At 46.7% G+C, this 21,866-nt stretch overlaps 3 protein-coding genes across 5 annotated transcripts; 2 read left to right on the top strand and 1 right to left on the bottom strand.

Moving 5' to 3' along the window:
- Positions 1–81: 81 nt before the first annotated feature.
- On the top strand, positions 82–8,533 carry rgs11 (regulator of G protein signaling 11). Its single transcript, XM_067259360.1, has 17 exons — positions 82–177; positions 410–506; positions 1,083–1,133; positions 2,142–2,248; positions 2,621–2,672; positions 2,839–2,897; positions 3,363–3,439; positions 3,744–3,825; positions 4,397–4,465; positions 5,272–5,295; positions 5,904–5,965; positions 6,324–6,437; positions 6,636–6,751; positions 7,149–7,236; positions 7,459–7,597; positions 7,679–7,761; positions 8,115–8,533. The coding sequence occupies exons 1-17, from the start codon at positions 115–117 to the stop codon at positions 8,248–8,250; spliced, it is 1,419 nt and encodes a 472-aa protein (XP_067115461.1). The 5' UTR covers positions 82–114; the 3' UTR covers positions 8,251–8,533.
- A 372-nt stretch (positions 8,534–8,905) lies between these two features.
- On the bottom strand, positions 8,906–18,150 carry pgap6 (post-glycosylphosphatidylinositol attachment to proteins 6). 2 transcript variants are annotated; one of them, XM_067259498.1, is made up of 13 exons: positions 17,968–18,150; positions 17,517–17,706; positions 17,232–17,433; positions 16,974–17,101; positions 15,297–15,556; positions 14,712–15,022; positions 14,108–14,195; positions 13,803–13,917; positions 13,454–13,596; positions 12,530–12,708; positions 11,914–12,060; positions 11,010–11,126; positions 8,906–10,173 (listed from the first exon to the last, which is right to left on the bottom strand). In XM_067259498.1, exons 1-13 carry the CDS (start codon positions 18,029–18,031, stop codon positions 9,877–9,879), a joined length of 2,241 nt encoding a protein of 746 aa, XP_067115599.1. In that variant the 5' UTR covers positions 18,032–18,150; the 3' UTR covers positions 8,906–9,876. The 2 variants fall into 2 exon arrangements, with proteins under 2 accessions (XP_067115599.1, XP_067115600.1); XM_067259499.1 differs by lacking the exons at positions 8,906–10,173; positions 11,010–11,126 and adding an exon at positions 11,571–11,722.
- Positions 18,151–18,264: 114 nt separating this feature from the next.
- LOC136965369 (protein PERCC1) lies at positions 18,265–21,604 on the top strand. Of its 2 annotated transcripts, none has more exons than XM_067259501.1 (2): positions 18,265–18,328; positions 20,531–21,604. In XM_067259501.1, the coding sequence occupies exon 2, from the start codon at positions 20,546–20,548 to the stop codon at positions 21,347–21,349; it is 804 nt and encodes a 267-aa protein (XP_067115602.1). In that variant the 5' UTR covers positions 18,265–18,328; positions 20,531–20,545; the 3' UTR covers positions 21,350–21,604. The 2 variants fall into 2 exon arrangements, with proteins under 2 accessions (XP_067115602.1, XP_067115601.1); XM_067259500.1 differs by lacking the exon at positions 18,265–18,328 and adding an exon at positions 20,108–20,329.
- Positions 21,605–21,866: the final 262 nt, after the last annotated feature.

The following is a 21,866-nucleotide window of genomic DNA, read 5'->3' as shown; positions in this document are numbered from 1 at the left end:
GCGGCAGGATCCACAGCGTCATCCACGGAGATAAAAGTGGTGCTGTTGCGCGCTTTCAATTCGGTTGAGTTTTGCCATAGGAGAGCATTACCGAGAACGCAGAACATTACCGGGATGACCATCAACACCGTGGTGCGCGGAGGCGCGCAGCGAGAACAGATGGCTTGTCTCAGAAAGGTAAAACCTTAATTTTCATTAATACTTATACTGCGTCCTTTCCAGTGTCTCTCTATGTCCGGTAACTTCGCCAGAGTCTGTGTCGGGATGGCCAAGTTAGGACTAAAGCAAAACAATTTCAACTCCGCGAACATGGGATGCTGCTTTCTCCTAAGCGTTGTCTTCGCCACGGTTAACACTCATTTTATTACTGTAGGGCATCCATAAGGGAAGTGTATGTGTGTTTGTACAGATGGAGAAGGTGATTGTTGCCATGCAGGACCCAGATATGGGAGTGAAGATGAGAAACCAGAGACTGCTCATTACTGTCATCCCTCACGCTATGACAGGTACGTGTGTGTAAAAATAATATGTTCATATAACAGACGATTAGGGTTATAGTTAGCAGATGGTTTTCTTCAGTTATGTACAGTACAGGGATGGTTTTCACCTACAATCTCTTCATTTCCCTGTATGTGTTGTGTTTCTGAGTGTGTGTACATGTGTGTGAGTGATTGTGTGTGTGTGGCCAACTATACTGAATAATGCAGAGACGTATATTAGGGAATCCTCTGGTTTCTGCTTTCCAGAGGACGGAAGGATCAGGACAACAAACATATGAGAGATGGAGAGAGAGAGATGGATATAGGAGAGGGAGATGGAGAGAGAGATGGATATAGGAGAGGGAGATGGAGAGAGAGCAATGGAAGGACGGATAGAGAGAGATTAGGATGTAGAAGAGAGAATGAGAAAGACAAGTGAAAGAAAGAAAGATGAGTAGATCAATAGAGTTCCTCCATCTGGATATCAGGTATCACTCTGACAAGCATCACATCAGTCCTACCATCCCTCTCATTCTCCTCTTATCCCTATTTCTCCTCCCCATCCCTCTATCTTTCTTGCTTTCTCTCATTCTGCCATTACAGGCAGTGACATCATAGAGTGGCTGTTGCAGAAGTATACCGTGAGTGAGGAAGGTAAGACACATACACACACACCACACACACATTAATATAAGAAAACTACAAGTGATGCAGAATAAAGCGGCACATGTGGCTCTCTTATGTGGGTTTAGATCAAATGTTGACAAAATGCATGAAAGCCTCTCATGGTTTAAAGTTAAAAACAGATTTGTGTATTCACTAATGTTTTTTTTACATAATGTTATAACAAACAAAACACATTTTACTTTATATTCAAAACTATCTTTTAGTGATGATATATATCATTATCCAACAAGGCATGCAGTTGGAGGTAGTTTTATTTGAACTAAAGTGAAAACCAAATCAATTCAACGTTCAGTTAGGTACAGAGCAATGTGTGAATGGAACTCTCTTCCAAATACCATCAAACAACAAAACACTCAGTATGGTTTTAAAAAATCACTTAAGAATTATTACCTTCAAAGATATTTCAATATTTAATATCAATTTAGAGAGATTCTGTCATAGGGCTTTTCGTTTTATCTTATTTATTTTTTTAAATAAAAAAAAATCTATTCGGGGTAGTGTAATCTTTTCAACTTCTTCAATATTATTTATTTATTTGTATTTTTTCTTTTTGTGTGTGATTAATTGTGTTAATTGTAAAATATGATTTGTATTTCAAATGTTGTTTAATCTGAATAATGTCTTGTGTGTATGGTATGAAATGTGATGTCGTAAATTGTATTGCCACATGATAGATTGTAGGACCCCAGGAAGAATAGCTTTCAGCTTATGCTGAAGCTAATGAGGATCCAAATCAAACAAACAAACACAAATGTGTGCTTGCACACAGATGTGCTGACGTGTTTGTGTCTTGGAGGGGATGACTTGGGGGCCTGTTACTAAGTTGTGACGGGGCTGTTGTTAGGGTGCTGCTAGGACACAGTGTCCCTGTGTTTTGATAAGTGGGAAGCAGGTGTATTTTCTGTAAACAAGCAGCACATTCCCCGGGGATCTGGGTCTGACTATTTGACCTGGGGATCTGACTTGTGTGTTTAGAGGCACTGCACCTGGGAGGACTCCTGGTGCATTATGGGTATATTTACCCCCTGAAGGAGCCCAGAGCTCTGATGCTCCGCCCAGATGAGTCCCCCTATCGCTTCCAGGTACCTCGCTCGCTCTCTTTCTCTCTCTCTCTCTCTCTCTCTCTCTCTCTCTCTCTCTCTCTCTCTCTCTCTCTCTCTCTCTCTCTCTCCACTCTCTCTGTCTGACTCTCTCCTTCTCCCCCCCTCCCTCCACCCAGACAAGACTCCCTACTGCTTCCAGGTACATCCCTCCCTCTCCAACTCTTTCCATCCCTCATTTCTCTTTCTACATACTTCTCTATCCCTCCATCCTTCTACCATCTGTTTAAAATGTAACCCTACAAATAAACTCTCAAAAATTCTCTCCACCCCTCTCTCTCTCTCTCCCTCTCTCTCGCTTCCTCCCTCTCTCCTTTTTCCCCTCTCTCCTCTCTCTTGTTCCCTCTCTCTCAGACTCCATATTTCTGGACTAGTACAAGGTGGCCACCATCAGAGCTGGACTATGGTGAGGATGTTTAGGATCAAGGTCAGGGGTCAGGGGTTAAGGATCAGAGGTTAGTCATCCACCTGTCTCTCTTTTGGCTCATCAACTTTCACCCTCTCCTCTTCACACTCCCTTCCACTCCTCCCCACCCTATCTTTTCCTTCTCCCCCTCCTCTCCCCATAACAGCCATCTTTCTAGCTAAGAAGAACATCAGGAAGCAGGGAGAGCTGATGGACTATGAGAAGGTGAGGAGATGTCATCTGTCTACACCCCTCCGCTATGTTCCCTCTCTCCTCTCCTTCATCACTCTCTTCTGTCCTTCATCCCTCTCTTCTCTCCTTCATCCCTCTCTCCTCTCCTTCATCCCTCTCTTCTCTCCTTCATCCCTCTCTTCTCTCCTTCATCCCTCTCTTCTCTCCTTCATCCCTCTCTTCTCTCCTTCATCCCTCTCTCCTCTCCTTCATCCCTCTCTTCTCTCCTTCATCCCTCTCTCCTCTCCTTCATCCCTCTCCTCTCCTTCATCCCTCTCTTCTCGCCTTCATCCCTCTCTCCTCTCCTTCATCCCTCTCTCCTCTCCTCTCCTTCATCCCTCTCTCCTCTCCTCTCCTTCATCCCTCTCTCCTCTCCTCTCCTTCATCCCTCTCTTCTCTCCTTCATCCCTCTCTCCTCTCCTTCATCCCTCTCTCCTCTCCTTCATCCCTCCTCTCCAGGAGAGCTACAGTGTGCTGCACAAGAGGATCAACCACACCTGGGACTTTGTAGTGATGCAGGCCAGGGAGCAGCTCAGGTAACACACACATGGACACACACACACACACGTACACACACACTCATACACAAACACACTCAGTCACACTCATTTTATTTTTATTTGACATGCACACACATACCAAGTATTTTTGCACACTCAGTGTGTATATTCAGTGTGTGTATACTGAGTGTGTGTGTGTGTGTAAACTGAGTCTAAGTGTATGTGTGGCTCTCTGTGCAAAGTCTCAGGGTTAGAGTGTGTGTACTGTGTACTGTGTGTGTGTACTGAGTGTGTGTGTACTGAGTGTGTGTGTACTGAGTGTGTGTGTGTGTCTCTGCAGGGCGTCCAAACAGAGGAAGAAGGCAGACCGCATAGTTCTGGAATGTCAGGAGCAGGCGTACTGGCTCATCAACCGACCTCCGGTACTCTAATGTGCTGTATTCTACTGTACTCTAATGTGCTGTATTCTACTGTACTCTAATGTGCTCTATTCTACTGTACTCTAATGTGCTCTATTCTACTGTACTCTAATGTGCTCTATTCTACTCTACTCTAATGTGCTGTATTCTACTGTACTCTAATGTGCTCTATTCTACTGTACTCTAGTGTGCTCTATTCTACTCTACTCTGATGTGTTAGACTCCTCTTTATTCTCCTCTTCTCTCCTGTACTCTGCTATACTGTGGTCTGTTCTCCTCTGTGCACTAGCCCCTTAATATGATTTCTGATATGAAATATTTAGCTCATCTGTTAAAAGCTTGAGCTAGCAGGGAGGAGAGGGGGAGGGAGGGGAGAAGGAGGAAGGGGTGGATGCGACATTTACATTCCCTCGCTTTCTCTCTCTCCACTTCCTTTCTTTATGAATTAAGAAATAGTACAACCTTAACCCTCTACTGGGCAAACTGAAAGAAAAGAGGAATACAAGATGGAGGAAGTAGAGTGGAAAGTGAAGGCTAAGTGCTGAGTTCTAGTGTGTGTGTGTGTGTGTTACAGCTAGGAGCCAGTGATGTGTTGGAACTTGGTCCAGAGAGACTCAACCACCTTGGGTCGCGAGTCACATTGGTCAGACCTTTTCCTTCCAGTATATATATTGTATATATATAAATAATTATGATGATAATACATAAAAACTCATTAAATATATAAGAAACTGCATCATAAATAAAGACATTTCTGAATTATTTATATTTCCCTCTCTTCTCCGTTCACTTCTGCCGTCTCTCTTTCTGTCAATGTGTAAACCATTCCAAAGTAAGTATTTTGTTCTTCTAATAATGATAGTGACCTGAGGAAAGGGTGGAATAGCAGATGATGGATCATGGAGATAATGATGATAGATCATGTAGATAATGGATCATGGAGATAATGATGATGGATCATGGAGATAATGGATCATGTAGATAATGATGATAGATCATGTAGATAATGATGATGGATCATGTAGATAATGATGATGGATCATGTAGATAATGATGATGGATCATGTAGATAATGATAATAGATCATGTAGATAATGATGATGGATCATGTAGATAATGGATCATGTAGATAATGATGATAGATCATGTAGATAATGATGATGGATCATGTAGATAATGATGATGGATCATGTAGATAATGATAATAGATCATGTAGATAATGATGATGGATCATGTAGATAATGCTGATGGATCATGTAGATAATGATAATAGATAATGTAGATAATGATGATGGATCATGTAGATAATGATGATAGATCATGTAGATAATGGATCATGTTGATAATGATGATAGATCATGTAGATAATGGATCATGTAGAAAATGATGATGGTTCATGTAGATAATGATGATTGCTCAGGTGTTTTCTTCTCTCCTGGCAGAACTAGAACGCTGACTACTACAAGAGAGAGGTACGTTCCACACCCTTAACCCTTAGTCCCTAACCCTAAACTATGAACCCGTAGTCCCTAAACCCTAAACTATTAACCCTTAAACCCTAAACTATGAACCATTATAACCCTAAACTATGAACCCTTATTCCTAACCCTAAACTATGAACCCTTATTCCTAACCCTAAACTATGAACCCTTATTCCTAACCCTAAACTATTAACCCTTAAACCCTAAACTATGAACCCTTATAACCCTAAACTATGAACCCTTATTCCTAACCCTAAACTATGAACCCTTATTCCTAACCCTAAACTATTAACCCTTAAACCCTAAACTATGAACCCTTCTAACCCTAAACTATGAACCCTTATTCCTAACCCTAAACTATGAACCCTTATTCCTAACCCTAAACTATTAACCCTTAAACCCTAAACTATGAACCCTTATAACCCTAAACTATGAACCCTTATTCCTAACCCTAAACTATTAACCCTTAACTCCTGTGGCCTTTCGGCACCACACCCTTCCTCAACATCATTTACTGCCTGACCAACACAGTGACCACTTTCTGTGGTGTGTATGGTGTGTGTGTGGTGTATGTGTATGGTGTGTGTTGAGAATTGCAGATTGAACAAAGTAGAAGAGCTCTTGGACGAAACCGTGTAAAGTCATCTATTTGCCTTGAGAGGTAAAGTCTATTCACACACACATACACATCATGCATACATACACACACCACACATAGATACACCCCCAACACACACGCACAGTGGTAGGTTTTTTGAGGCTTATATAAAGATTGAGATGCACTAATGCAGTAGAGTGCTGCCTGACCTCTTACGCTTATGCCCACACACACACAACACACACACCACACAATCTCCTCAGGCATGTTGTTGGTGTTCATGTGCATTATGTGTCTTCTTATTACTAATGTTGTGTGTGTATGTGTGGGGTGTGTGTATATACATATTGTGTGTGTGGGGTGTGTATATATATATGGTGTGTGGCATGTATGGTGTTTATGTGTGGTGTGTGTGTGGTAGCTTTGTGAAGTACAGTGAACAGTACCAGAACCATGACCCAATCATGCAGGGCTGTCTCCCTAGCAACCCCTGGATCTCTGACGACACCTCCCACTGGAACATGAACACTGAGGCGTAAGATACGCACACACCATACACTGACATATACACACACACCATACATACATAGCTCACACACACACCATACACACACCTTCAATACATACCATTCACACACACCATACACATACACCATACACACACATATACACACATGTCATACACACTTGTATGTGTGTGTGGTGTGCTTATGTGGTGTGAGTGTGTGTGCAGGGTGGCAGTCCCCACCAAGCTCAGGGTGGAGAGGTGGAGTTTTAGCTTCATGGAGCTCCTGAATGATCCTCTAGGAGCCAGAGAGTTCATGACCTACCTGGAGAAGGAGTTCAGTGGTGAGGGGGGGAGGGAGAGGGGGGAGGGGAGGGAGGGAGGGAGGGAGGGAGGGAGGGAGGGAGGGAGGGAGGGAGGGAGGGAGGGAGGGAGGGAGGGAGGGAGGGAGGGAGGGAGGGAGGGAGGGAGGGAGGGAGGGAGGGGGGGGGAGTTAGCTGGTACCAGAGTGTTAGCTGTGTTAGCTGGTACCAGGAAGTGTTAGCTAGTACCAGAGGGTTAGCTGGTACCAGAGTGTTAGCTGTGTTAGCTGGTACTATAGTGTTAGCTGGTACCAGAGCTGTGTTAGCTGGTACCAGTGTTAGCTGGTACCAGCAAATCCTCTAATTGTTTTTCTGTGTGTGTGTGTGTGCACATGTGTACGGGTATGGGTGCATGGGTGTGTGTGCATGTGTGAAACAGCGGAGAACTTGTGTTTCTGGCAGGCCTGTGAAGATCTGAGACATGGAGAAAGTTCCAAGATCCTCCAGAAGGTTCAAGAAGTTTACAAGTAAGTTAACCTCTAGCCCCACACCCTGACCCTAACAACTCCCTCTCTTTCTCAACCCTAACTCTAACCTCTCACCCTACCCACTCCCTCTCACCCCTGACCCTAACCGTGTGTGTGTGTATGGTCTGTGTGTGTGTGTGTGTGGTGTGTGTGTGTGTGTGGTGTGTGTGTGTGTGGTGTGTGTGTGTGGTGTGTGTGTGTGTGTGGTGTGTGTGTGCGTAGGCAGTTCCTGGCTCCTGGAGCATCTCGTTGGGTGAACATTGACAGTAAAACGATGGAGAAGACACTGCTGGGTCTGCAGCAGCCACATCGCTTCATCATGGACGACGCACAGATGCACATATACTTCCTGATGAAGAAGGTCTGACACCTGACCACTGACAACTGCTTTAGCTCTAATCTGTGTAATTTTTGTGACATCTGTGTATGTGTGCGTTTATAGGACTCCTTTCCCAGGTATCTGAAGTCTGATCTGTATAAGAACATGTTGGAAAAAGCAATCGTCCCCCAGGAGACGAAGAAAAGGTTGGTTAATCCTAATCTAATCTAACCATAACCTACCCCTAACTGTAACCATAATCTAACCCCTAACTGTAACCCTAATCTAACCATAACCTACCCTTGTACCTGCAACATAAGAATTCTTATTCTTATCATTTTAACTCTACAACATCAGAACCTACAGTATATCCAACTCTGAACAAAAATAACTTCTCTCTCTCCCTACCTCCATCCCTACATCTCCCTCCCTCTCCATCCCTACATCTCCCTGCCTCTCCATCCCTCTCATCCCTCCTTCCCTCGCCATCCCTCCCTCTCCATCCCTACCTTTCCCTCCCTCTCCATCTCTACCTCTCCCTCCCTCCTTTCTCTCTCAGTGTTTTTCCCTTCATGAGGCGTCAGCGTCACTCTAGCCCCTCCCCTGCCATGGTCTCCCAGGCAACGGATGATGATGGGCGAGGCAAAGGGGCGGGGCCTGCAGGAACCAACTCAACAACCATGTCCCAGGTCTGATCGCCGTAGCAACTAGATGTGATCACCACCATTGCTTTGTTACCATAGAAACATATCCACTGCATGTCTCTGGTTTGCAGGCCCCTCGTCCTTAGAATTTGTGTTAGCCCCATCCCCTTTTCTAGAGTAAATCCTCCTGCTTTACTGTGCAAAATAGAACCTATCGTGTATATGTGCCTAGAACAGGTGTTAGTACGGGTGCAGGCGGGGAGCGTGAGTTGTTGACAGTCAAGTCCTGTTGTTGTTGTGGTTGTTGTGGTCTGATGATGCATGTTCATTTCAATAAAAGCCATGCTTACATTCTGCATCTGCATGCTCCAATCACTGTCTTCCAGTATACACACACAACCAGATAAGTACATACACACACACACACGCCAACAGATAAGCAGACACACACAGCCAGATGTTACTCCAGCCTGGAGATTATCCTTAATCCAACTGCTTCCTTTGCTCAGCCTTCTCTGTGGTTAAACAGCCAATCAGAGCTGTGCTGCCATGAGGAGATACAGCTAAGCCAATCAGAGTGCCAGTATACAGAGCATGCTCCCTTTACAGAATAAAAGAAACTCAAGATGTGTATCTTGATTTTTAACAAAAACTTCTTCCAGTGCATTGCTCTTCAGAATCACAAAATGAATACAAACACAAACAATATATTAAAATCGAATATAATTAATTGTATCTTCCATCTTCCATTAATATCTACACACACTAGAATGTCTACGCACACTAGAATGTTGACCCACAAAGGAGAGAAGGAACAAAGAAAGCACATGCATAAAACATTTACAATCATTATGTGCAAATAAACATGTACATTTATCCTTTTGCACAGGTGCGAGAGGGATGGAGACAGAGGGAAAGAGGAGACATAGAGAAAAGAGATATTAAAATACAGAGAGCGAGAGAGAGAGATTCAGACATGGAGAGAGATTCAGACTGAGAGACAGTGGAAAATGAGGCACCAATAACTAATCAGAAATATATTTACATTCATTACCAGTCCTTATTTAAACACATGATAATAAGCCCCACACACAAACTTTATTTCTGTCATTATGGAAAGTGCTTTAAAAATGTTGCTTTGTAGAGTATGTAGAGGATGAGGGTGTGGAGGATGAGGGTGGAGGAGATGAGGGTGTGGAGGATGAGGGTGTGGAGGGGATGAGGGTGTGGAGGATGAGGGTGGAGGGGATGAAGGTGTAGAGGATGAGGGTGGAGGGGATGAGGCTGGAGGGGATGAGGGTGTAGAGGATGAGGGTGGATGGGATGAGGGTGTAGAGGATGAGGGTGGAGGGGATGAAGGTGTAGAGGATGAGGGTGTAGAGGATGAGGGTGGAGGGGATGAGGGTGGAGAGGATGAGGGTGGAGGGGATGAGGTTGGAGGGGATGAGGGTGTAGAGGATGAGGATGGAGGGGATGAGGGTGGAGGGGATGAGGGTGTAGAGGATGAGGGTGGAGGGGATGAAGGTGTAGAGGATGAGGGTGGAGGGGGTGAGGGTGGAGGGTACAAGGATGGAGGGTACAGAGACAGGAGGAAGACATGATTGGTCAGAAGAAAGAGCACCAGTGATTAACAATGATGTTGTGTGTTAAGTGTGTGAAGTGTTTAGTGTTTATGTTCTAAGTGACAGTGTACAGCTCGTCCTTGGTGCCCTGGCAGAGTGTGTATCCACAGACACGCGGCCACCAGGACCCCCAGGGGTGTGTGTGTGTGTGTCGGGGCGGCAGCAGGAACACCACACTGACTGCCACCAGCACGTGCCACAGGGAGTGTATGTACAGGTAGTTGTCCTCCGTCTCAGCGAACACGTAGAGACACACCCCCACCAGCGCACTGCCCAGACCAGGCAGCAGGAAACACACCCAGCGACGCCACAAGGGGGGGTAACACTGTCGCCTGCTCACCCCCCGGTACACCTGCACACACCATACACACACACACACCATACACACACACACCATACACAAACATACATAGACACACTATAAAGACATGAGAACATGGTCCTTGTGTGTCCTGAAGACAAAAGCTGTGTTTGATGTGTGGGGTGTGTATGGTGAGTGTGTGCGTTGAGTGTGTATGGTGAGTGTGTATGGTGAGTGTGTATGGTGAGTGCGTGCGGTGAGTGTGTATGGTGAGTGCGTGCGGTGAGTGTGTATGGTGAGTGCGTGCGGTGAGTGTGTATGGTGAGTGCGTGCGGTGAGTGTGTATGGTGAGTGCGTGCGGTGAGTGCGTGCGGTGAGTGTGTATGGTGAGTGCGTGCGGTGAGTGCGTGTGGTGAGTGCGTGTGGTGAGTGTGTATGGTGAGTGTGTGTGGTGAGTGCGTGTGGTGAGTGCGTGCGGTGAGTGCGTGCGGTGAGTGTGTATGGTGAGTGTGTATGGTGAGTGCGTGCGGTGAGTGCGTGCGGTGAGTGCGTGCGGTGAGTGTGTATGGTGAGTGCGTGCGGTGAGTGCGTGCGGTGAGTGCGTGCGGTGAGTGTGTATGGTGAGTGCGTGCGGTGAGTGCGTGCGGTGAGTGCGTGCGGTGAGTGCGTGCGGTGAGTGTGTATGGTGAGTGCGTGCGGTGAGTGCGTGCGGTGAGTGCGTGCGGTGAGTGTGTATGGTGAGTGCGTGCGGTGAGTGTGTATGGTGAGTGCGTGCGGTGAGTGCGTGCGGTGAGTGCGTGCGGTGAGTGCGTGCGGTGAGTGCGTGCGGTGAGTGCGTGCGGTGAGTGCGTGCGGTGAGTGCGTGCGGTGAGTGTGTTTGTACTGACCCAGGTGGACAGCATGGCCAGAGCAGCACACAGCACGGGTCCCAGCATGTTCCACAGACCTCTCCTGTCCAGCTGCAGCGACATGGCTATCAGCATCACACCTAACATGAACAGAGTCTAACACAGACATGGCTATCAGCATCACACCTAACATGAACAGAGTCTAACACAGACATGGCTATCAGCATCACACCTAACATGAACAGAGTCTAACACAGACATGGCTATCAGCATCACACCTAACATGAACAGAGTCTAACACAGACATGGCTATCAGCATCACACCTAACATGAACAGAGTCTAACACAGACATGGCTATCAGCATCACACCTAACATGAACACAGTCTAACACAGACATGGCTATCAGCATCACACCTAACATGAACAGAGTCTAACACAGACATGGCTATCAGCATCACACCTAACATGAACACAGTCTAACACAGACATGGCTATCAGCATCGCACCTAACATGAACAGAGTCTAACACAGACATGGCTATCAGCATCGCACCTAACATGAACAGTCTAACACAGACATGGCTATCAGCATCACACCTAACATGAACAGAGTCTAACACAGACATGGCTATCAGCATCGCACCTAACATGAACAGAGTCTAACACAGACATGGCTATCAGCATCACACCTAACATGAACAGAGTCTAACACAGACATGGCTATCAGCATCACACCTAACATGAACAGAGTCTAACACAGACATGGCTATCAGCATCGCACCTAACATGAACAGAGTCTAACACAGACATGGCTATCAGCATTGCACCTAACATGAACAGAGTCTAACACAGACATGGCTATCAGCATCGCACCTAACATGAACACAGACATGAATTTGAGTATGTGTGTGTCTTATATATTTGAGTGTATGTGTGTCTTACGTATTTGAGAGTGTCTGGGAGGCGGGCCATGCAGAGGATGGTGACCCAGATGGAACACACGGAACCCAGGAAGTCACAGAACTGCAGCGTGTCGTAGTCCATGATGCACAGAACCGCAACACCAGGCTGGTCACACGCATGGTAGAACTGCACGCACACAACATGCCGCAATACGCACACACACCATGCACACAATACACACACACCAAGCACACAATACGCGCACACTCACACCATGCACACAATACACACACACCATGCACACAATACGCGCACACACACACCATGCACACAATACACACACACCCACAATACACACACACACACCATGCACACAATACACACACACAATACACACACACACCAGGCACACAATACGCACGCCGCACACCATGCACAAACAGACAATAAGACACGGTGGGTTATGGTTTTTTGTATAAATTGTCTTATTAATCAATCAGTCAAAGTAATCTCAATCTTTAATGTTTGAAACTTGTGAAACATCTATACTAGTTCTTTTGAGTTATTAGAATTATTCTTAAACACTAGCTAGCCTGGTGTGTGTGTGTATATATGTGTGTGTATATGGATGTATGTGTGTGTGTCTGTGCATTACCGTGGAAAAGAACATTGTGAAGAGGTATACAGCAGCCTCGGTGAAGTAGCAGCGTTGCGTAGCAACCACGATGGCAGGGATGAAGAGGAGGTTACTGAGCGTGAGCAGAAGAACGGCCGTTACCTGGCGACCGTAGGACAGCGCCGATGAGCCGTCAGTGCAGCCCCACCCACTCCACCCTGCACACACACACCATACACACCATACATTTACATTTATGCATTAGGGTTAGGGTTACACACATTCATACCCAAATCTTCAATAAATCAGTATTCATTTATGCAACATTTCTTGTAAATTAATTAAACAGCCAAGTAATCTACAGGTATTGTTATGGTTAAGTCGTACAAATAACATAAAACAATTGTAGCTTGCTTAGTTACCAGATAGTTGGCTATCTGGATGTGTGTGTATGAGTGTGGGTGAGTGTAGTGTATAAGAATGTGTATGAGTGTGTGTATATGAGTGTGTGTATGTATGAGTGAGTGAGTGAGTGAGTGTGTGTGTATATGAGTGTGTGTATGAGTGAGTGTGTGTGTGTGTCCTACCAGCCTTGCAGGAACAGGCAGCGTACAGGAAGCTGTGTGTGTGTGTATAAGTGTGTATATGAGTGTGTGTGTGTGTGTCCTACCAGCCTTGCAGGAACAGGCAGCGTACAGGAAGCTGTGTGTGTGTGTGTGTGTGTGTGTGTATATGAGTGTGTGTATGAGTGAGTGAGTGTGTGTCCTACCAGCCTTGCAGGAACAGGCAGCGTACAGGAAGCTGTGTGTGTGTGTATATGAGTGTGTGTATGAGTGAGTGAGTGTGTGTGTGTGTGTGTCCTACCAGCCTTGCAGGAACAGGCAGCGTACAGGAAGTTGTGTGTGGGTGTATATGAGCGTGTGTATGAGTGTGTGTATGAGTGAGTGAGTGTTTGTGTCCTACCAGCCTTGCAGGAACAGGCAGCGTACAGGAAGCTGTTGGAGCGGAGGAGGCGACATTCTCCCAGTGTTCCACAGTCTTCCACACATGAGCTTACGTGCACTTCTGGTACCACGGCAACCACCGGCACTCCACCACAGTCACTGCTGTAAGACACGCATACAAACACCCACATCAACATTATGCTCTTGAGAAATGTTCCAGAAAGATCCACTAGGTGGCAGCACCACACAGTGTGTGTGTAAGAGTGCAGTGTGTGTGTGTGTGTGTGTGTGTGCGTGTGTGTGTGTGTGTAAGGGTGCAGTGTCTGTTTAAGGGTGCAGCGTGTGTGTAAGGGTTCAGTGTGTGTTACCTGTTGCAGGTAAGCAGCAGAGAGAGGTACCAGGTAGCAGACATGGGAAAGGGGATTCTAATGACCGCCTTCTGAGCTGTGGGCTTCACCCTGAGAGTGTGTCCTGCATACAACCCTGCAACACAGCCACTAAAATCACTATACAACCCTGCAACACACCCACTAAAGTCACTATACAACCCTGCAACACACCCACTAAAGTCACTATACAACCCTGCAACACACCCACTAAAGTCACTATACAATCCTGCAAGCAACCCTGCAACACACCAATACAACACAACCACTACAATCACCTGTATTACCTGTGTGGCAGTGCTGGGAAAGATTGGTGTTCAGTCTGGGGCTCCTGGGAGAGAAGCAGGCCTCCACACTGCCACCTGTCATGTTAGTCTGGAACACACATACACACACAATACACTCAACATGTGTGTTGTGTGTTGTGTTGGTGGAGTGTGTAAGTGTGTGTTTGCGGTGTGTGTGTGTGTGTGTGTGTGTGTTTGCGGTGTGTATGTGAGTGTGTGTGTGTGTGTGTGTGTTTGCGGTGTGTATGTGAGTGTGTGTGACTCACGGTGTGTATGTGAGTGTGTGAGTGTGTGAGTGTGTGTGACTCACGGTGTGTATGTGAGTGTGTGAGTGTGTGAGTGTGTGAGTGTGTATGTGAGTGTGTGAGACTCACGGTGTGTATGTGAGTGTGTGAGTGTGTGAGTGTGTGAGTGTGTATGTGAGTGTGTGAGTGTGTGTGACTCACGGTGTGTATGTGAGTGTGTGAGTGTGTATGTGAGTGTGTGTGACTCACGGTGTGTATGTGAGTGTGTGAGTGTGTGTGTGAGTGTGTGAGTATGTGTGACTCACGGTGTGTATGTGAGTGTGTGAGTGTGTGAGTGTGTGTGAGTGTGTGTGACTCACGGTGTTGAGGGTCAGCAGCAGGTTGAGGATGCCCCCACTAGAGTGTGTGTTGAGCGGGTAGCTGAGCAGCGTGTGGTGTGTGTGTGTGACGTTGACAGCGGGGCCGTTTACAGGAGTGAAGTGGAGAGACAAGACATCCAGCTCCTCCCTTAGCACCGGGACGTACCACACACACCCTGACGACACGTTGCCATGGACATCCGCCTCGGAAACAACAGACATGTTGCCTTGAAACGGCAAGCTGCTTCTGCCACGGAGCTTGATGATGTCATCGTCTCCCTTGAGACCTTCGCTGCTGGGTTTACACACCACTGATACACACACACACACACAGATCATTACACACCACTGATACACACACACACACACACAGATCATTACACACCACTGATACACACACACACACACACACAGATCATTACACACCACTGATACACACACACATCGATCATTACACACCACTGATACACACACACACTTGCTGGGTTTACACACCACTGATACATACACACACACACACACACAGATCAAATCACACACAGATAGGAAGGAACAAATAGAATAGGTGTGTGTGTTACTGCTCACCTGTGCTGTTAGCCATGATGCTGAAGGTAGCAGTACGGTTGTCAAGGACACTCTCCACAACAACTCTGACCCAGGCATTCCACGGGGGCGTGGTCAGAGTAGCAGAGCAGCCAATGGCTGAGCAGTTCACACTCACAAGCCCCTCCCTTAAAGAGGAGGAGCCTAGCTTCAGTACTAGTGAACAAGCCTCTAGCCCCGCCCTCAAGGTGCAGCCAGTCACTGACACCGTGAGAGAGGAGACAAACTCTGGAACAAAGACCCTGGAACACACGTTACACACATGTTACACTAACCCTGGAACACACGTTAAACACACACACGTTACACTAACCCTGGAACACACATTACACACACACACGTTACACTAACCCTGGAACACACGTTACACTAAGGCTGGAACACACGTTACACTAACCCTGGAACACACGTTACACACACACGTTACACTAACCCTGGAACACACGTTACACACACACACGTTACACTAACCCTGGAACACACGTTACACTAGGGCTGAAACACACGTTACACTAACCCTGGAACACACGTTACACTAACCCTGGAACACACGTTACACTAACCCTGGAACACACGTTAAACACACACACGTTACACTAACCCTGGAACACACATTACACACACACACGTTACACTAACCCTGGAACACACGTTACACTAGGGCTGGAACACACGTTACACTAGGGCTGGAACACACGTTACACTAGGGCTGGGCGGTATGGCCTAAAATGTTTATCACGGTATAATTCGTAAGCACTGACGGTAACGGTATATATCACGATATATTAGTTATTCTTAAAATGTCATGACAATGCAATCCGCACTGCAGCGGCTAATCTACCGCACTCGGACGGATTTGGATTGGGTAACTCCAGTGTGTCGCGTGAGTTGAATTTTCCAATTTTTGCAGTGCTTTGCCACGGAAGAGCGACTTAAGCGTTCAACAGTAGCCTACATTTATGGGATCGCAAGAAAACTGTTAGAGTTAGCTATAAACAATTATTACATGGCTGAATACTTGATTCTGTTGGCCTACAATAAACATTTCACAATTCTAACCAACCTGGCATTTGATTTGTTAAACGCATTCTGGTAGATTGTTCATATTCGCGCATATGCATGGCTTTCAGGTGGTGAAAAAGATTGCTTGTGTTTCCATCTTTGGCTAGCACAATTCAACGACACAACTTACAGAGTAGGCTACTGTTTGTTGGTCGATGTCGGATAACTTGAAACCAAACCATTTCCAAACAACAAAAGAGGCCCCCTTTTTCACTTGACTTAATACATTTATTAATATATTGTGATATCCATGATACGGAAAAATCCATATCATGGCACATCGTCATACCGGTAATCGCGTTCAAACCGGTATACCGCCCACCCGTACGTTACACACACTAACCCTGGAACACACGTTACACACACACTAACCCTGGAACACACGTTACACACACACTAACCCTGGAACACACGTTACACACACACGTTACACACAGACTAACCCTGGAACACACGTTACACACACACTAACCCTGGAACACACGTTACACACGTTACACACACTAACCCTGGAACACACGTTACACACACACACGTTACACACACACTAACCCTGGAACACACGTTACACACACACACATTACACACACTCCTTACTTGAGCAGGGCCGGTCTGGCTATAGAAGCAGTCTGGGCAAGGGCCGTGGCCTGCACTAGTATGGGCGTGTCCACAGCTCTCCTGATTGACAGCTGGGGCTGGAAGTAGTAAGAGCAGGATGGAAAACCCTGCAACACACAAACACATGCGCACAAACACACGCACAGACACACACAGCAGCGGATAAGCGTTCAAAAACATCAACTCCCACTGTTTGCACACAACCCTAACCCCCCCACCGCCCCCCCACATCCCCACCTTCTGCTCTATACGTCCGTCATCTCTAGGCAGGTGTGCCGCCAAGTACCAGTCTCCAGGGGCAGGGTTGGAGAGGTTAAAGGTTGTTGAGGTGTGTATGGTCACTGGGAGGGTCATGGATAGCGCAGGGGTCCACACAGTGTTGTTGGGGAACGCAAAAGACAACGGATCTATCACTGGAGGAGAACCCCAGCTGATGTACCTGAAACAGAACCTACTGTTACTGAAACAGAACCTGGTGCTACTGAAACAGAACCCCTGGGAGTGGTTGTCATGGTGACCTACACAGTGACGTTGTGCTGTCCACAGTGGAAGCCACTGCCTTTGGTCACGGAGAAAAGCCAGCGAGCGACCGCCACATCCGGTGGGACCTGGAACTGGTGCAGGCGGACGTTACCATACCAACCGTACCGGGACAGCTTCTGGGACGGCTTGGAAGACAACTCGGACACAAACGTCAGCTCACTTCCGGGTTCTGCACACAAGCAACTCCTTAGAACACGTATCACCACACACTGTTCCACTACTAGCTATCTCAAATGTTAACAGCTACAGTAGATCATTAGCCACGGCCGATACAGCGCGGACGACTGATGTTAACTACAAATCAGTTGGAAGAAGGGGCTTATACTGTAGGTATGTTTGTAGCTGAATACAATATTGCCAAAACGCTATAGCTATCTAGCCTGCTAATTCAGTTCAAATATATTGTAAATGGACTCGCTACATTACTCACCGTCACTGATAACGGCAGCTGCCAGAATGAAAATAAGCAGACCACGTAGAATATGTACCTCCATTTTGTCTCGTCATTAAACGCTTTTGTATTCTTCCAAACCATCACATCTTCCGTGTCCAAGTTAACTACGCTACCTAGCTAGTCTAACTGGCTACAACAAGGTACGGCAGCGCGACCTGGCCAGCTTCCTGATTCCACCAATGTAAACAAATGACGTCCACGGAAGTTCTTCCGCGCACTGTTGACATCGTTCCTAGCATGCTATCAGGACAGCTCGGGCAGGCGGGCAGACAGCCTGTAGCCTACGCCACAACGCAGGTGCCACCGAGTTTATCCGGACAGCGATCTGTTGCCCAAGGTGACCTGCTAGCAACGTATTGACAGAAGGAAAACCAGATTGCCATCTGCTATCTAGTCAGTTAGGATGTTCTACGTCACAGTATTGTGACTTGGGCCGTGAACTTTGCTTTGTTATCAAGTTTAATAACAAAGCATGTGCGCATGCCAATTTAGGTAGTTTATGTGTGAGTGTGCCTGTGAGTGTGTTCATCATCAGTGTAACCTCGCTCCCCTGGCCTTCACACTCCACTGTGACTATGCTACAGGCTGGACTCACTCCACTGTGGCTATGCTACAAGCCGAACTCCATTATTGATTTTAGGAGTAAAGATCAATAGTAGCAATATGTCAACTTTCAAGATCCAGACCATAAATTACACAGCCTGTTAGGTACACAAGCACCCAAATACACAAGCACACAGACGCACACACAGGTAACCTAGGTAACAAACATTTCTCTCCTCTTCAAGTTTGACCTCAACTAACTTCTCTTTGGCTTAACCGAAGGACACCAAAATCAGCAATTAGCAGTTCATTACTTGTGATTCCTGGGATTGTATGCTTCCTCTGCATGTTGTATTTGAGATTATGTTGTACCACTGCCTTACAAGAGACTGTAACCTCAAAATAGTTTGATGTTACCTTGTTGTTACTGCACTGTACTGATGTTGTAGCTGAGATCTTGCCTGTTGAGATGTTGTAGCTGAGATGTTGTAGCTGAGATGTTGTTGTAGCTGAGATGTTGTAGCTGGGATGTTGTTGTAGCTGAAATGTTGTAGCTGGGATGTTGTAGCTGAGATGTTGTAGCTGAGATGTTGTAGCTGAGATGATGTAGCTGAGATTATGTTGTGGTTGAGATGTTGTGGCTGAGATGAGGCGTCAGACTATCAAAATACACTTCTGATCCTTGATGTTCTGCTGTTATTAAAGTTGTCTGGTAAATTAATCAAATGTAGAGCAGAGTAACGGCAGTCTGGCTGGGTTAGGGTTAGTAAAGAGTCTCTAATCACCATGGTGATCTGTAGCGTGTGGCTGAATTGGGACCTGATAGGCCTGATCTGGTTTAAAAAGCTTCGTACTCCAGAAGTCAAAATACTGTGTGATCAAATTTCACACCCTTTTAACTTCTTAAACTGTGTGTGTGCACTTGTGTGTGTGCAGGAGCAGTGTGTGTGCACAAGAGTGTGTGTGCGTGTGTGTATAAGAGATAGAGCAGTGTGTGTGTGTGTGTGTGAGAGAGACAGGGCAGTGTGTGAGAGAAAGTGTAACGCCACTTCACTGTCCCCTGGCAGAGCGTCCATTAGCCCGCCCCCCCTCTCTGGTTGCCAAGCGATAGAGCAAACGATGGGTGTTTGACCAATCCTACAATCCTACTCTCAAATATTTGTCTGGGAAACAGCATCTTTCTGGCCTATAAATACTGAGACACTGGAGCCCTCACACACACCACAGCTCGGAACCCATAATCATCTTTAAGGACCAACATCCAGTCTAGTCCCAAGGGATAGGTTTTGCTCCGGGTAACCACCTTGCTCCAGAGGACCACCTCGCTCCAGAGGACCACCTCGCTCCAGAGGACCACCTCGCTCCAGAGGACCACCTCGCTCCAGAGGACCACCTCTCTCCAGAGGACCACCTCGCTCCAGAGGACCACCTCTCTCCAGAGGACCTCGCTCCAAAGGACCACCTTCATCTCACTCGAGAAGACCACCTTCACCTCGCTCCAGAGAACCACCTTCATCTCGCTCCAGAGGACCACCTCCACCTCTCTCCAGAGGACCACCTCGCTCCAGAAGACCTCGCTCCAAAGGACCACCTTCATCTCACTCGAGAAGACCACATTCACTTCGCTCCAGAGAACCACCTTCATCTCGCTCCAGAGGACCACCTCCACCTCTCTCCAGAGGACCACCTCGCTCCAGAGCACCTCGCTCGAGAATACCACCTTCACCTCGCTCCAGAGCACCTCGCTCCAAAGGACCACCTTCACCTCGCTCCAGAGGACCACCTTCACCAACATGTAGGAGTTTTTTCTTCTTACAGCTGCCACATCTTTTTTTTGAAAACTAGTGATGTATTTTGATTGTTTTCCATCTCATCATTGTTTGATTATTTTTGTTGCCTGTTTATTTATGTTGTATTTTAAAATGTGAATTAATTTATCTCTGATCACAGACTAAGGTTTACCTTGTTTTGATTGATGCTTTAATTCTCCCCTCAGATTTGATTGGCCAGGATGGCTACAGGTGTCATCAGGAACTTCCTGGTTCCAGGTCCTCCCACCTGCTATCTACCCATGATCCTTCAGCACTCTCTTCCACACAGGAAGGAGGAAGAGAGTGGGGAAGAGGAGGAGAAAGAGGAGGTGAGGGGGGAGAGAGGGGGAGAGAGAGAGGAAGAGGAGGAGGAATATGAAGACTCTGAAGTTCTGGAGGAAGAGGAGGAGTTTCTGGAGGAAGCTGTCTGTTTCCCTGCCCCCTGTCCCTCAGACATGACCAGTCAGCTCTTGCGCTTTGCTGACATCATCAGTTTGGATGTGCAGCGTTACTTTGGCCGTTGCCCCGACGACCCGGAGGCTTGTGACATCTACACCGACCGCATATCCACAGCAACCAGTGGCCGTCTCCGTTACTATGACGACCTGGTCAGAATGGCCCGGAGCGGAAACCCAGAGGACCCAGAGTCAGTCTCTGTTGCCAGCGGCAACCTGGGGCCCCTGGCTGAGCTGTTCGACCACTGCTGGGGGCGTTGTCAGGATCGGGGTCGACCAATGAACAAGAGACATCTCCCATTAAGCTTTTGGACAGAGCCAATCCCTGGCCCCGTACTGAGCATGAGCAGTAGCACCCAAAACTTCAGCTCACACCACACACACACACAGGACAATACACAGGCACTGGATACACACACACACAACAGACACACACAGGACAATACACAGCCACTAGACACACACACCACACACACACAGGAAAATACACACCCTGATTTCAGTGATCTTCTAGCACATTGGGATCCAAACCCTGACCTCACACACTGACCTCACACACATACACACACAATCTGACCTCTCACACACATAGACACACACACACACACTGACCTTTCATACACATACACGCACACAATCTGACCTCACACACACACTGATGTCACACAAATACACACATACACACTGACCTCTTACACATTGTGCTGTCTATAAATGCCCATATTAACTCTATTCTATATTATAATCTAATATCAGATTCTACTCACTATATTCTAACATTGTTTTAACCAATGTTCTATTGATTTTGGGAGAAATAAATATTATCTGAATGTCTCTCTGTCTCTGGTTTAAAACTAACATGTTATTCCTGTGTATGTGTGTGTGTGTGGGGGGGGTGCGGTCGGGGGGGTCTGTGAGGAGGTGTGGATGTGTGTGTGGGGGGGGGTTACGTGTTCTGATATGTTGCTGGAAAATGAATGACTTTGTCTGATTGGTCCCCAGGTTCAGGATTAAGGTTGTGATTGGCTGGGAGAGAGCACCAGTAAGATAGGAACACACACACACC

This window comes from Osmerus mordax, chromosome 21 (genome assembly GCF_038355195.1).
Source record: "Osmerus mordax isolate fOsmMor3 chromosome 21, fOsmMor3.pri, whole genome shotgun sequence".
In the NCBI taxonomy this organism is placed as follows: domain Eukaryota; kingdom Metazoa; phylum Chordata; class Actinopteri; order Osmeriformes; family Osmeridae; genus Osmerus; species Osmerus mordax.
Note: the sequence above shows the minus strand (reverse complement) of the source record. Positions and strands in the feature narration are given on the sequence as shown.

Bases quoted from the DNA above. Each gene is read 5' to 3' on its own strand.
- rgs11 (XM_067259360.1), top strand. From the start codon at position 115: ATGACCATCAACACCGTGGTGCGCGGAGGCGCGCAGCGAGAACAGATG. The intron at 2,249-2,620 runs GTACCTCGCTCG...CCTCTCTCTCAG, and splicing joins AGTCCCCCTATCGCTTCCAG to ACTCCATATTTCTGGACTAG. The intron at 7,762-8,114 runs GTTGGTTAATCC...TTTCTCTCTCAG, and splicing joins CCCCAGGAGACGAAGAAAAG to TGTTTTTCCCTTCATGAGGC.
- pgap6 (XM_067259498.1), bottom strand. From the start codon at position 18,031: ATGGAGGTACATATTCTACGTGGTCTGCTTATTTTCATTCTGGCAGCT. The intron at 17,434-17,516 runs GTAGGTCACCAT...GTTCTGTTTCAG, and splicing joins GGACAGCACAACGTCACTGT to GTACATCAGCTGGGGTTCTC. The intron at 10,174-11,009 runs GTCAGTACAAAC...TGGTGTGTGCAG, and splicing joins TGGCCATGCTGTCCACCTGG to GTGTACCGGGGGGTGAGCAG.
- LOC136965369 (XM_067259501.1), top strand. From the start codon at position 20,546: ATGGCTACAGGTGTCATCAGGAACTTCCTGGTTCCAGGTCCTCCCACC.